This window comes from Podarcis pityusensis (assembly GCF_964106645.2).
Source record: "Podarcis pityusensis genome assembly, chromosome: 14".
In the NCBI taxonomy this organism is placed as follows: Eukaryota; Metazoa; Chordata; class Lepidosauria; order Squamata; family Lacertidae; genus Podarcis; species Podarcis pityusensis.
Genome location: NC_138039.1, coordinates 29,759,107 through 29,774,536, shown reverse-complemented (window position 1 = coordinate 29,774,536; position 15,430 = coordinate 29,759,107). Strand labels below are relative to the sequence as shown.

The 15,430-nt window shown below is 45.9% G+C and overlaps 1 protein-coding gene across 1 annotated transcript in view; it reads right to left on the bottom strand.

The window, feature by feature from the left end:
- The window catches only part of SLCO3A1 (solute carrier organic anion transporter family member 3A1), a 108,276-nt gene extending 96,589 nt beyond the window's left edge, over window positions 1-11,687 (bottom strand). Inside the window, exon 1 of the mRNA XM_080982140.1 lies at window positions 11,371-11,687. Within this exon, the coding sequence (XP_080838266.1) occupies window positions 11,371-11,586 (216 nt within the window). The 5' untranslated portion in view covers window positions 11,587-11,687. The remainder of the gene's footprint in view (window positions 1-11,370) is intronic.
- Window positions 11,688-15,430: the final 3,743 nt, after the last annotated feature.

Sequence of the window (15,430 nt, the reverse complement as noted above, 5' to 3'; positions counted from 1 at the left end):
GGTGCTTCAGGTTAAGAACAGTTTCAGGTTAAGAACGGACCTCCGGAATGAATTAAGTACATAACCCGAGGTACCACTGTACAGGATTGTCTTTGGATGTCTTCTAAAAGTTGTATAGTTACTTATCTCCTTGACTCAGGGTTCGCATAACTCCATACCCACCAACGTTTCGCCGATGAAATTAGGGACGTCCTAAGGAAAAGCGGGATATTCCAGAATCAAATCAGAAACAGGGACAGCTTCAGTAAATCTGGGACTGTCCCTGGAAAACAGGAACACCTGGAGGGTCTGTGATAATGCCTTCATCCAGGAAACCTTTGCAGCCACATCCCGCCTCTCCCTCCACTGTTACCAAACTACTCCTACAGCCGTCTCTCAGATGCTTCCCATGCCCTTGTCTTGTCTGGTTATTTTTGGTTACATCCAGGAATGGACATGCCCTGAAAGCCATTCATTCACCTGTGCTTTACTCAGGTGAATAACTGAAATTGAAATCAATGGGAATGGCTAGCTTAGGTCTCTTAATTTCATAGTAGCGCTATCTACATTTTCACACGTGGGATCTGCCTTTAGCATGCTTTGGGGGGCACATTTTACTTTTTTTGCCATATGTTTGTATGGTGATGGTGCTGCTCTTGAATCAGGCCTCATTCTGGCAGTGGGTCCTGAGGACCCAACAGTTAAAAACCAAGGGGGTGTAAGCTAAATTTTACTTAGAGTAGATCCACTGAAATGAATGAACCTGAATGGACCTGTCTGCTCTTTTTTATATATAAATTTTATTTTTCAACTTTGGAATTTTTTGTTTTACAGACATACAAATCCAATAGCTTCCTGATAAACATATATGTTTTGACTTCCCTCCACCCCTTTTGTGGTTTTCTTATGATGTTAATTTTTAATACTGCATTTCCTACATTATTCCATTTATTAGTTACTCCCTGATTTTTCTTTAGCATTACCCTTAAAGGTAAAGGGACCCCTGACCATTAGGTCCAGTCGCGGACGACTCTGGGGTTGCGGCACTCATCTCGCTTTATTGGCCAAGGGAGCCGGCGTACAGGTCATGTGCCCGGCATGACTAAGCTACTACTTGCTACTTGCTAATCCTGTTACATTAATCCTGCTAATGAACTTAAATGTATACATTTTTTTCCCAGATATTCCACAAATTTTCCCCATTCCTTAATGAAATTCATTTCTTCTTGGTTTCTTATTGTTCCAGTAGGTTTTGCTGCTCTCAGTAAAACTTAGTTGAACACCACGTCAGTGCTCTAATATGCACCATGATAGGGGTATTTGGGGTTAAATCCACCCCCTGTATTTATTTATTTTATTTCACAAAATTTATATGCTGCTTGATTGTAAACAAACAAACAAACCCTAAGCAGCTTACAAAGGGGGAGATAAACAATGAAATTATCAGTAAAAACAATAAAAAATGATTTAAAACATTCAAAAATAATTATAATCAACAATAAGCCAAAAACCCAATTAAAGCACATAGCACCTGTTTATTGAAGCTGTTTCAAAGAAGGAAAATATCCCCATTAGATACATGGATGGCAATGATTCAATATTTCCCTTTATTTCCACATTATTAAATATTATTCTAAATAACAAAGGAAACATCTGCAAACCAGCAATTAATATCAGCCTATGGCAAAGAAAAGAAAAGAAAAAACCCTTCAAATCATCTCAAATTGACTTAAATGTATGGTTCTAAAGGAAACAAAACCTATGGTTGAATACTAACATGAAACTTTTTGAGTTCCAGAAGTTTATAAAGTAACTGCACCTCTCAATATATTTATTGCCAGCCTTTATTTTACACCTTTATTTTGGATTTTTGGTATACCGTTGCATTGTATTTGGCCCATTGGGAGATTTTCAAATTACCCACAGCTATTAATAATGCCATAGCAAGCTCTAATTCCCCCTTATTAACAATTCTTTGGAAACAACAATGGAGCATTTCTTTTGGATTTAAAACTACATTACACCCAACCATGCCACTTATATTTATAATCTCTTGTCAAAAAGGCCTTAGTTGGGTGCAGTTCTAGAATGTATTTGTTACATCCATTCCTGGGTTCCTCACATATATCATGCTGAAGATTATAAATTATTTTTAACCTGGTAGGCATCAAATACCATCCATTCAGTGCAGTGTATTTTATCATGGCTTTCTTTCCCAGTAAGTGGGATTACATTTTTCACTATGCTTTTTGTAAACCCATTCAAAATGATCCCTGGAAATTACATCACCTATGCCTTACGTCATCCAGTTTCATAATTAGATACCTTTTGGTCTGCGACAGGTAAGATCTCATAGAGGTGGCATCTGCAGAATACATTTTAAGCACCGTGATACCAATTTAACGGTCATGGCTGCCACCACCATCTTGCCCAAAATCAGGAAACTATAGTTTGTTAAGGGTGCTGAGAGATATAGAATCATAGAATTGTAGAGATGGAAGGCCCTCTATGGATCATCTGGTCCAACCTGCTGCAATGGAGGAATCACAGTTTAAGAATCCTTGACAGATTCCCCCCCCCCCCTGTTTTGTCACAGATGAGCATCATCATCATCATCATCATTCTACTTAGCTGGTCCCCCTATTTCCCTCGCAGAGCTACTATTCCCAGAGCAGTTGAAGAACCTGAAGCGTATGTAACCCAAGGTACCACAGTATACCATTTGTCATACAATGCTGCTTTGCTAGTGTTAGGATGAACGTGCCATGTATTATATGGATATCCAAGAATAATAAAACACGAGGAGTTTAGAGTTAGTCTCTCCTCCTGGATCAACCAAAAACAACAACAACAACCTCAATTTGGTTTCTGGGCTGATTAAAAAGGTCTATAAACCCTGACCTAGTAACAGAAGTGTGGTCTATTGACCACTGGTGGCCTATGAGCTCCATTCAGGTGGTCTAAAGAAAGGCTGTAGAACAATTGAAAATATGTGTACTTGGGCCTCACTGGAATCTTTCCCCTTCTTCTGATAATGGCTATTGAAGTTGTCTGGTCTTGGACCAACAATTTTCATAATACTGTTGGTATTGGTACTAACATATGAAGTACCCATACATCTCAGGACCAGGTAACTTGAGAAACCGCCTTATCCCTTATCCACCACCTGCCGCCGTCTGTGGGAGAGTCCTGCAAATTTGAAAGATCTCAGAAGCCCTCTCCACAATAACACAGAAGAGCAGGGCTTTTAGTGTGGCTGACTCTGTTCTGTGGAAAAGCAGTCCTGTTGAGATTTGACAGGTGCCCACTACTGCAGTTTCTCGAAACGGTTGAAGACATTTTTGTTCTGAAAGGCTTTTCCAGCAGATAAATGGGTCTTTTCCATGAAGGTCCACTTTTAGGATTTTAGTCTTCTACTTGTGGCTTTTGTGGTTTTATCTGCTTTTAATTATCTTACGTGCAAATCACACTGAAACAGAAGTTTAGAAGGAGATTAATAAATCAGTTGTAATAATGACAATATGGCACTGGTTCAGCCTACTCATTTTTCTCTAGAAACCTTCCAGTTTCAGCTGCTTTTTGTCAGTTGCCTAATTCTGGGTTCGTGGCTTTCATAATATGGTGGTGGTTTTGACACAGCTGGGGGGAGGGGAGGAATGTTTAGGTCTGACAAGCCCCCCTCACAGTTTTCAAGGGGTCCACAAAAACAGCTGGAAAAAAGGATGCTTTAAACTAGGCATAGGCAAACTTGGCCCTCCAGATGTTTTGGGACTACAACTCCCATCATCCCTGACCACTAGTCCTGTTAGCTAGGGGTGATGGGAGTTGTAGTCCTAAAACATCTGGAGGGCCAAGTTTGCCTATGCCTGTCTTAGGCCCACCCATCTGCACTATCCATGTAAAGCTTTATCCTACCAAATTTCCCAGTCGGTCTCCCCCAAAGAATCCTGGGAACTGTAGTTTGTTTAAGATGCTGAGAGTTCTTAGGAGACCCCAATTCCCCTCACAGAGCTACAGTGGGGAGCCCCCTCACAGAGCTACAGTACGCTAGGAATTGTAGCTCTGGGAAGAGAATAACGATCTCCTTTAAAAATTCTCAGCACTCTAAACAAACTACAGTTCCCAGGATTCTTTGGGACAAGCCATGACTGTTAAAGTGGTATGACACTGCTTTAAAATGTTAGTTCATCTGGGGCCTTCATTGCAATCAGCACTGTTTCCATTCTGCCACAGTCTGAGTTCTGCTAAAACCTACATTATTTGTCACCACTATCCACCAATGTAATTAATTACATCATTAACTTCAGCGTGTTTAGATAGGAAAGCTACTATCATGGCTCCCACTAAAGAATTCTGTAGTTTGTTAAGGGCGTTGAGAACTGTGTTCTTCCCACGTGTTCTTCCCACGGAGCTACAATTCCCTAGAGTTCCTGAGAAGAGGGATTGGCTGTCAAATCAATCTAGGAGTTGTCAATCAAGAAGTCACCACTTCATAACACAGCAAGGAAGAGTCAGCATTATAACCAGTAAAAAAACAAATGTGAAAATCCTCAATGTCTGAATGTAGACTTAATAATGTCCATTAATGTCAATGGATCTACTCTGAGGAGGAGGACTGGCACTGAATGCCACCCCATATCATCCTCCAATCCTGAACCTGTTCTGTGCCACACTTTGCATGCCAGGGGTACATCTAAGTACCTGAAGGTGCCTTGTAAAAGGTGAACCCAGCAGTCCCCACCACGGCTGATAGCACTTCTCCAAGATCCTTTGGCCAGAGTGCCAGAACATAGCTGAGCCCCACCAAAGCCAGCAGCTCCAGACTTCACCTCCTCCCTCCCCTGCAACAGTGAATAAAACAAAAGGCACAATGTCCTTTTACTGTGCATTTCTCCACCCTCCTACAACTTTCATTGGCTGCTGTATTCATGGGTGGGGAAACTAGCAAAGCACCGAAGGCACATTGCCTGTCTTGTTTTGCTCAATGTTCTGGGGGGAAGGCAGAGCAGATGTGGGGCAGATTGCTCTCCAGGGCATCCACACTGTGTTGCAGTGTGCAGGCTTAAGGTGGGGCGGGGCGGGGGGTCGTCTCCTGTCCTGATACCTGAAATTGGATCGCTGAAATAAGAGACAAGAGCACAGGAAACAGTCATATACTGAGTCAAACCACAATCAGTCCTGCCTACACTGACTGGCAGCAGTGGTTTCAGGCAGGGGGCATTCCCAGCCCAATCTAGAGATGCAGAGAATTGAACCTGGGACCGTGTTATGGTCCTTAAATAAATGATGCTGGAGAGAAGCTTGTGGCCTTCTGTGTGCAGAAGTATTTGACCTTCTGCAGGCAAAGCCAATGCTTTGGCCCTGAGCTCCAGCTCTCCCACAGCAAAATCAAAGTGAAGCAGTGGGAGGCATCTGCAGATATTTGAAAAGCAAGGTGCAAAACCAGACACCCCATTTGCCTATTTTACTTTCCTGCACAGCCCATCTGGAGTAAAAGAGACTCTGCATAAGTGGTAATTCGACAACCAGCCTCCACATACTGTCCTAGGCAAGGAGGGTGGGTAGATTTTAATGCTTTTGGAACAAACTGCCTTAGGCGTGGATCATAGAATCGTAGAATTGTAGAGCTGGAAAGGCTGACGAGGGTCATCGAGTCCAACCCCCTGCAATGTAGGAATCTTTCAGTCAATGTGGGGCATGATGGAATACAAATGCTTTAAATGAAGGATTATATCATGCAGTGTCCAAGTAGGCCTTCCAAGCAAGCTCTGAGGCTCAGGCTCCGAGGCTTTGCTGTTGCTTGTCTGTGCTGCTGTGATATCACAGAATGCTCACAGAGCATTCCAATCTCTCAAGGTAAAGGTGAATGTTAACAGCTGAATGTTAAGCGACAACACAGCTTCTCTGAAGCTCTGGACTGGGGGTGGGTCAGGGACTCATAGGTTCAGAGACTTCCGGGTTGGCGCCATCGCCGAATGGCGGACTCCCTCCGAGCTCCGGAGGGAGCCTGCTCGGCAGGGGCTGGGTCCTACCGCACCGGCGATGCGGGGACCCTTAAAAACCACGGCCACGAGGGCCGTGGACATGGAGACTCGGCTGGCACCGTCAGCGCTCTCCCGACTCGTGAAGGAGCCTTTTTAAAGGCTACGGATCGGGTGCCGGGGAGAAGCGTGGTGCTTTGAGTCCTCTGCTATCCCTGCCGAGCGCAGCCGCATGCCATCCGGCGGAGAGCGCTGACTTCTTCCATTGAAAATTCGGACTTTTTAACAACAACCCGTGAGTAATTTGGAAACTGGGTTTAAAAGGAGGAAAAAAAGAATTTCTTTTCGATTTGGACACGAGCGGGGGGGGATCCAAAAAGGAAGTCAGTCCCCCCCCCTATTGTAAACCTTCCAAGACAAGGACGGGGAAACCAAGGTCCAAAAAGATTTGTATTGCTGATAAAAATTAAGAATTCCACGATGGGAAACTATAAGAACTGTGCTGGAGGACGAATTGAGGGAGAAGAAACGTAACCCCCCCCCCCCCTGGGAACCGGGGTGATTGAAGAGAGAGCCTGGTGAAAAGAGTCGGAGATTTTGACAGCTGTCAAAGTAGCTGTCAAAGTCGGAAAGCAGAGAGGATTTTATTATGAGAACTTTGCTGGCTAAATTTGTTACAACTTGCTACAACTTTTTAAAACTTGGATACAAAATGGCGAAAACATGGATAACAATCGGACTTTTGGACTAGAGAAAACAAAGTTACAACAATCCCCCTAGAGGAGTTTCGGGACATTACAAAGATGGTCGTAAGTGGAAAAGTACCATTGGAATTTTACAGAACTGGTTATCTTCTGGGAAAGCTGCAAAACGGAAATAATATTTTGTCTACAGGGTGTACAGCTAAAGGAGACAATAGAATTTTCTATTGAAGAAAGGAAGGGACTGAACGCAAGTTTTTGTTCCTGAATAACAATAATCCCTGCAGACTTACTAAGCTTCTGAATTAGAACGTTTCAGCAGCGGAACAAGAGGAAACTGGACTACAATTTGGAAAGAACAATGGGGGGAGCTTTATTAAAGATCTGAAGCTAAGTGTTTTAAAAAATAATTATGAAAGGAAAAAAACAAAAACAAAAAAAAAAAAAAGCCAGCAAGGAGTTGGGGGAAATAGGCGATTTATGGATTGTAAGAATTCCAGGCGGATAACATGGTTTGGTGGTCAGGGGGAAATTAAACCGGGGACAGAGGGGGAGAACTAAAATCCAAAGGCTTGTCAATTTCTTTTTTTTTGAACTGGTTTTGTTTCATCTATTATACCTTTTATTTCTTATTTCTGATATTTCTATTATGTGGGGTGTCTTTATTATTAAAAAAAAAAAAAGGGAAATTGTGGAATAAAAATGGGGTGGGCCCTGGGAAAGAAATTTTTGGTTTTTTTTATTAAGGGTATTGATGAGGAGTGTAGAAATTTTAAGTTCGAACAATGGTCTAAACAAATTAAGTTTTTAATCAGAACTGAGAGCTTGTGGAGCCAACAACATGAAACAGGAATATGATAGGGGTGGGGGAAGGGGGGAGTCCCAGAAAGTGGATATATGAAAATAAGGTTCTGAATGTATTTTAACTTTTTACTTTCTGTATTTTTGAAAATTTTAATAAACATTATTTAAAAAAAAAAAAAAGGGACTCATAGGTTCAATCCACGGCATTGATGGCAAGATCAAAGAAGAGGTACAACTCCTGCCATTGATATTCTCAATTTCAATTAGAGAACAGTCTCTCTCTCTCTCTCTCTCTCTCTCTCTCTCTCTCTCTCATGCACACACACACACACTTTATAACAAGGAAACAGCAAGCCCACTCACACTATTCTAAAGCAATGGAACAACTTGGATTTCAACATCAGCTGCCAAAATAGCGATCTGAATTAGGGGGTGCGTAAAAAGTCCAATTAAGGGAGCGAAAGAACTGCAGAGTGGGAAGGCTCGGAGCACAGTTCCTCAGTTGGACCAGAACCATTTCCTATTTACCGGCAATTTTACAACCCACAGCATTTTGAGCAGAATGGTCAAGCCAGCTCACAATGGCGCACTTCTCTCAATGTGCTTGCACCTGGATTTCATTCCTCTGCAGCTATCGGCACCTCCAGATGAAATATTGCCTCCATGCAAGGCCACATTGAAACACCCAGCGCAGGCCTGCATTTCACAGCACACACATCAAACTCTTTTCGCTGCTCGGTTTCCATCTGTTCACAAGAGCCGACCGAGGGAATTTGCTGCCTCTCCCTAATGACACCCACACACACAAAACCCATTGGGCAGAACCAGCCAACGGCAAATGTGCAGTCTCGTGGCCTTTGCCTGTATCAAACACAGGACAACCCAGACATGAGACGCACCCCGTGCTTGTGAATGACACACTGTCACTCAGATCCAGCAAGGTGAAACAGAGTGAGAGGAGGAACAGAGAGACGGTATCCCATTCTTCCCTCATCCGATTTGCTTTCCTTGGCTCAGGTACCCTGACATCTGATCTCAGGGCAGGACAGCTGCTCCCCCGATCAAACCCATTTGCCTTGCACTCTCAGATTCCAAATGCAACCTTTTATCTCCCACCCCCCCCCCGCCACCCAAAAAGTGTGTTTGTTCTCACTCCATCATACAAAGGGAAAGACATCTGGCAACCCCAGAGCAAATGCTGAGTCACTTAACGAGAAAACCAAGCTTGCTAATAGCCACCCCCTGCTTGCAAGGTGGTCTGCACTGGAGATTTGCAAGCCAGGTGACTGCAGAAACCTTTCTCCTCTTTTGCTTCTCCCTGTTTCCCTTTCAGCTTCAGGGCAAGGACTCAGGTGAGAAGCTCATGGCTGAACGCAGGCCCTAAATAGAACTGCACTGGCTCATCAGAGAAGAACGTAAGAAGAATCTAGCTGGGTCAGGCCAAAGGCCCATCTAGCCCAGCATCCTGTTCTCACAGTGGCAACCAAATGGCCCAATGGGAAGCCCCCTAGCACGACCTGAATGCAACAGCAGCAGACGCCCCCCCTCAGTGTCCCTATTTTCCAGGGACAGTCCCAGATTTACAGAAGCCATCCCGGTTTCTGAGTTGATCCAGGAATGTCCTGCTTTTCCTTAGGATGTCCATATTGTCATCAGAGAAATGTTGGAAGGTGTGGAGTTATGCAACCCCCTGAGCCAAGGAGATAAGTTAACTATACAACCTTTAGAAGACATCTGACAGCTACTATGCATAGGGAAGTTTTTATATATGTCAGAAGCTACCCAGAGTGGCTGGGGTGCAAATGTTGCTGTTGTTATTAAATAGGATGTCCCTATTTTCATCAGAGAAATGTTCGAGGGTCTGCAGCAGTCCAGAGGTGGTTTTAGGACAGTGCCACCGATTTGCTCGCACTGAGTGCTCAGCCAAGGTGGGCGCTTTCTCAAAGCCCAGTGAGCACTTGCCTGGCTTCGGGAAGGAAGCATGAGGGCTCTGGCCAGGGTCCTAGAGTTCTCCTCCCTCCTTCCCAAAGCTGGGCAAGCACTTAGCGGACTTTGGGAAGGAGGTGTGTGGCTCTAGAACTCTGCCAGAGCCCTACACCTCCTTCCCAAAGTCCAGCACTCGTTTACCAGGCTTAAACCAGCACCTTGAGGACTGTGGGGAGGGCATCATATGTTAGCCTTGCATAGGACAGCATATTCACAAGGTTCACCCCTGACGCATTTTCTGCCTCCACTGTAGGAGGCAGTGTGCCTCTGATTGCCAGTTGTTGGGAATCACAAATGGGGAGAAAGCACTGCTGTGCTTTGGTCCTGCTTGTGGGCTGCCCTTCTGGGAATCTGGTTGGCCGCTATGAGAACATGATGCTAGACTAGAAAGGCCTCTGGCCTGATGCAGCAGGGTCCTTAGCATATAGCCATTGCTGCTAGCAACTCCTGATAACCTTTTCCCTTTGCCAGCAAAAGGTGCAGGATGGAGACAATTATGTTCACATGATAGCCTACAGTATATAGCTGTACATTAAATTATTGTTATTATTATTCACAACTACAATTACATCAGTCAACAGGATGATCAGGAAAAAGCCAATCCCCTGCCCCACAAAGCTTACAATTAGGGTTGCCAGTTTTTATTCTCTTTATTTGCCCAGTCCTTGTGCCTTTAAACAGCACTCTGGTGTGAAAATGCTCGTTTCCATGGTCTTGAGAACTTCAAGCTGCTGATCACTGCAGATTACAAGGCACAGTTAAGGATCTTTCCCCCATTCTGGTCAGCTGGTAACCCACACTTAGAATGTACAATTAAGAGGAGAAAAGGGTAAAGTGGCTTAAGCTAATGCAGTTTTTTGTGCTCTTAGGCCTCATTTCGCAGCATGCATGTAGTTGGGGGAGAAGGGTTTACTCATACCCAACTGTGGCTAAATGTCCGAATGTACCTTAACTGGGATACCTTTATGCCAGCCTTGTAAGGCAGGCTAGAACAATAACTGCCTCCTTTATAAATTGGCAAGGGGGAGGCCACAGCCATCATAAAGCAGCAGAGTGCATTCCTAGCCAAGGCGACATTTGAACCAGGGGCTTCCTGGCTGTCAATCACTATGCCAGCTAGATACACAGATGTCACTGCCTCTGTTGGTTCAGCTTCTGTGTGTCAGACCAGAGGGGGTAGAGTTAATCAGGTCACGGAGGGGTTGACCCACAATGGCCTCTGCTTAATTCAAGTTGATGATTGCAATTATTAGCATTAGGAATGTATATTCCCTATGGACCCCTCAGCCACAGCATCTCTAGGAAGAGAATACTGCATACCACCTATGCAAATATGGGATTCTTTCTACCCCACACTGAATTACTCCGGAGGAACTACCGCGGCCAGGGCCAGTTACTGAAGGCGCTCCCAATGCAGGGGTGTGTGTGTGTGTGTGTGTGTGTGTGTGTGTGAATGAATCCCCCATTAACTGCGGGCCGGGGAGGCCACGCTTCCCCCCTCTCTCGCTCATCCCAACCGAAGCTCAGGATGCCCGGAGGAAGCCGCCGCGGACAGCTTGCCTGGGCACCAGGAGGGAACCGAGGCTGCTGGCTGTCCATCAAGCCACCTGCACCAAACACGCCCCTCCTCGCATCACCTTCCATCCTGCCGAACCTGGCACGGGACCCGGAGTGAGAGGTGCGGGAGGGGGGAGTCGGAATGAGAGAGATAGAGCGAGGGTCCCTATCCCTCTCGCCCCCAGACCCTCAATACCGTCCGCAGCCTTGGCTGACGCTACAGCGGAGAGGGGCTAAAGATGCCACCCGCATGCCCGATTCCTCTCTCTTCCTCTCCAAAAGAAGGTGGCACCCACTTTCCCCCTCCGCACTTTCCGCACCCCCTCTCCGGCTCCCCCCGCTCCCCGGCCCCGCTGGCTCACCAGGTAGGCGCCCACCGTGCCCTGCGCCAACATGAGCGCGCACTCGGAGACCAGGAAGATCTGGATGTTGGAGACGCACGGGGAGCTCTTCTTTTTCCTCTTCTTGGCGCGCTGCGACTCGTCCCCTTGCAGCTCCCCGCCGTCCCCGCTGCTGTTGCTCCCGCCGCCGCCGCTTCCTCCTTCTCCCGAGGAGCCGCGGGGCTTCTTGCCCTGCATCCTCCTCCTTGGCCCTCTCCGCGTCCCAACCGGCCGCCCGGGAGCAGCGGCGGCGGCGGCTCCGGGGGCCAATCAGGCGCGCAACGACGGCTGCCCGCGCCCGCCTCGCCTCCTGCGGCGGGCTCCTCCTGCCGCCGCCGCCGCCGCTGCTGCTCGCACCGCTGCCATGGCCGGCCCGCTCCCTCCTTCCTTCCTTCCTCCGCCCGCTCTGCTCGGCTCCCTCCCTCCTGCTTTCCTTCCTTCCCTCTCGCTCCCTCTCTCGGCCGCCGCTCCAGCGCCGGCTCCAGAGCGCGGCTGCTGCTGCTGCTGCTGCTGCTGCTGCTTGCTTGGCCCAACCCGCCTGCGCCTTTGCTGGGCTGGAGCCAAGAGGGGAGAATGGCGCGCCCCGAAGAGGAAGCGGGGCAGGTCGTCGCTGTATTTTCTCTCCCCCCACCCCCGGGAAATACTGGTTCTGCGCTGTTTCTGGAGGAGGAGGATCTGCCTTGCATGTAGAAGGTCCCAGGTTCAACTCTCAGCATCTCCAGGAGGGGCTGAGAGAGACCCCTGTCTGAAACGCTGGAGAGCTGCTGCCAGTCAGTGTAAGCAACACTGAACTAGGTGGGCCATGGTATGAGGCAGCTTAGCCAAGGGCCCTAGCTCAATCGTAAAACATCTGCTTGGCATGCAGAAGCTCGCTGGTTTAACCCCCAGTATCTCCAGGTAGGGCTGGGAGAGACCCCCTGCCTGAAACTTGGGAGAGCTGCTGCCAGTCAGTGTAGATGATACTGAGCTAGATGGAACAATGTGTCTGAGTCAGTATTAGGCAGCTTCCTGTGTGGCAAGGTTTTGCCACTCTGGGAAGGAGCTTCCTCTTTGGCCCCTGAGTAGCACTGGAGTCTTCCAGGAGGGTGGAGCAGGGCCAGCTCTGCCATTAGGCAGAGGGAGGATGCAGCTCCAGATATGCAAACCTAAGAAGAGCCCACCCAGATCAGGCCCATCTAGCCCAGCATCCTGTTCTCACAGTGGCCAACCAGATGCCCATGCGAAACCTGCAAGCAGGACCCGAACTCAAGAGCCCTCTCCCCTTTAGTGATTTCCAGCAGCTGGCATTCAGAAACATTGCTGACTCTGACCATGGAGGCAGAGTATAGCCATGCTGGCTAGTAGTCATTGGTAGCCCTCACTTCCATGAACTTGTCCAATCCGCTTCTGAAGCCATCCAAGTAGGTGACCATTGCTGCCTGCCCTGTACTTCATGGACCTCTCTCCCCTGACTCTTCTGGCAGTCCAGTCAGCTTCTGCACATGGAACAGGGTGGGTGAGATGCCATCTTCTGCTTTGCCCTCATGCAGCAAAATGGCTCGGGTGAGGCTGTGGGTTTGGGCAAGGCCGCGAGGCCTCCACCACCCCACTGAGGATGGAAAACGAGGACCATTTTGGGAACCAGATGCAGAGAAGGAAGTGAAGCGAGTGCTGGGCTGGACAGCAGAGGTCAGGATGAGACTCTGCTGTTCCTGGAAAATGAGAGGAAGGGTCCAAACCAGGCCTGGCCCACTTTTGAGGCAGGGTGAATGACAATGATAAATGTCTAGCTGTGCTGATAATTTGCCACCATGTGACTTAGTAGGGCTCTGCATCAACACCCCCAGGATAAAAGTTCTGCTCACCACTTCTAGGCAGTGATGGACCACTGATGGCCCCTGGCTTGCTCTGCAGACTACCATGCCTTGGTACCACCCAAGAGACCTCAGGCTAACCAATTGCCACTTGTCCAAAATGGACTAACTAATTTCTGGGCACATTTGCTTATTCATACCATAAGCTTTCCATCCCAGCCTCCTGCAGATCATCCGGTTCCAATTTCCTCGGGCTTCTCCGTGGCCTGTCCCCAACTGACAAGGAGATAAATTTTCAAGGAGAATCTGTAATTAGCCAGCCATCTCTACAGGATGTTTTGTTCTAACTCTCTAGTCCTCCAGATGGTGCTTTTAGAGTGCAAGCTCCTGTCAAGCTTAACCTGGGAATTCATTCCAATGAAGGGTGCATCACCCCTGGAGCAAACATACCTTCACACCACACAGGCATGTGCAAAGATCTAAACATTTTGGAATTATTTATTCACTAAAGTTATTTTAAAAGATATATTTTTAGGACATGAGCTGCCAGGAAATCCAATAGCTGTGCTGTTTGGACTACCTCACAGGATTTTCCTGAGAGTAAAAGGGAAAAGGGGGAGAACCACAGGCACCAAATCATAGAATTGTAGCATTGTGGAGTTGGAAGGGACCCCGAGGGTCATCTAGTCCAACCCCCTGCAATGCAGGAATCTCAGCAAAAGCATCCAGGACAAATGGCCATCCCACCAAATATGGAGAGGATGGGAAGTCATAGATTTTATAATGAATGATTTTAGAGTGTTGTTTATGCTGTACTTTTGTACTGTTTTATTGTTGTTAGCCGCCCTGAGCCCGGCTTCGGCTGGGGAGGGTGGGATATAAATAATTTTATTATTATTATTATTATTATTATTATTATTATTATTATTATTTGAGTAGAAAACACATAGTCGAAATTGTATGTATCTTTTGTGAGCATTGATATCTTTATTGGCTTGATGGAAATGAATATGATTACATGTTGTATATATATGGAAAACAAACAATAAAACATCAAAACTGGAAAAAAAGTTAGAAAAGGATGGAGACAAATGGAAATTGCAGAGTCTGGAGAAAATGAAAGACAAAGTGCGAGATTGGTTACATTACGCTCAGATTAAAGAAGTTTTTAAAAATGATAAGAAACTAGGGTTCCAGGTGGAGAAATCGAAACTAGAAACAGAATTGTTAGAACCAAAGATTAAGGTACTTTCAAGGATGTATAACTTGCTGTTGAAATGGAATACACAAGACGAAACGGTTAAATCGGCTATGATAAGGTGGGCACAGGACATTGGGCATAATATCATGTTTGAGGACTGGGAGAGGTTGTGGAGTAATGGATTGAAATTTACTGCATGTAATGCCCTGAAAGAAAATGTAATGAAAATGATTTATAGATGGTATATGACCCCAGTCAAACTTGCTAAAATTTACCACCTGTCTGATAATAAGTGTTGGAAATGCAAAGAGTGTGAGGGAACGTTCTTCCACCTCTGGTGGACTTGCCCTAAAGTGAAGGCGTTCTGGGAAATGATTTATAATGAACTGAAAAAGGTATTTAAATATACCTTCACTAAGAAACCAGAGGCTTTCCTTTTGGGTATTGTCGGCCAAGGGGTGGCAAAGAAGGACCAGACATTTTTTATGTATGCAACAACAGCAGCAAGGATACTTCTCGCAAAACATTGGAAAACTCAAGATCTACCCACACTGGAAGAATGGCAGATACAACTGATAGACTACATGGAACTGGCTGAAATGACCGGCAGAATCTGTGACCTGGGAGAAGAGAGGATTGAGGAGGACTGGAAGAAATTTAAGAACTATTTACAAAAGTATTGTAACTTGAGTGAATGCTAAATAAGATGCTAGATCAAAATAACTGAGCACCACTAAATTTAGAAGTTTTTAAGAAAATAAGTAAGACTGTGAAATTTAGCTCCTTTTGAGAATTATATGATTATGAAATATAGAAGGGATATAAGAATTTAAATAAGATGATAAATTGCTGACAAAATGTTTCAACGATGAAAATGGGAGCGGGAGATGTGAGGAAGTCCAAAGAAAATGTGAAAATATGTTAAGATCAATGTTACATTGTTTATCATGTTTATTTTTATTGTAAAATTTAATAAATTGCTTTAAAAAAAAAAAAAAAAAACAAAACTGGAAAAAAAGAAGAAAAAAGGAGAGTCCATAACCTGTTC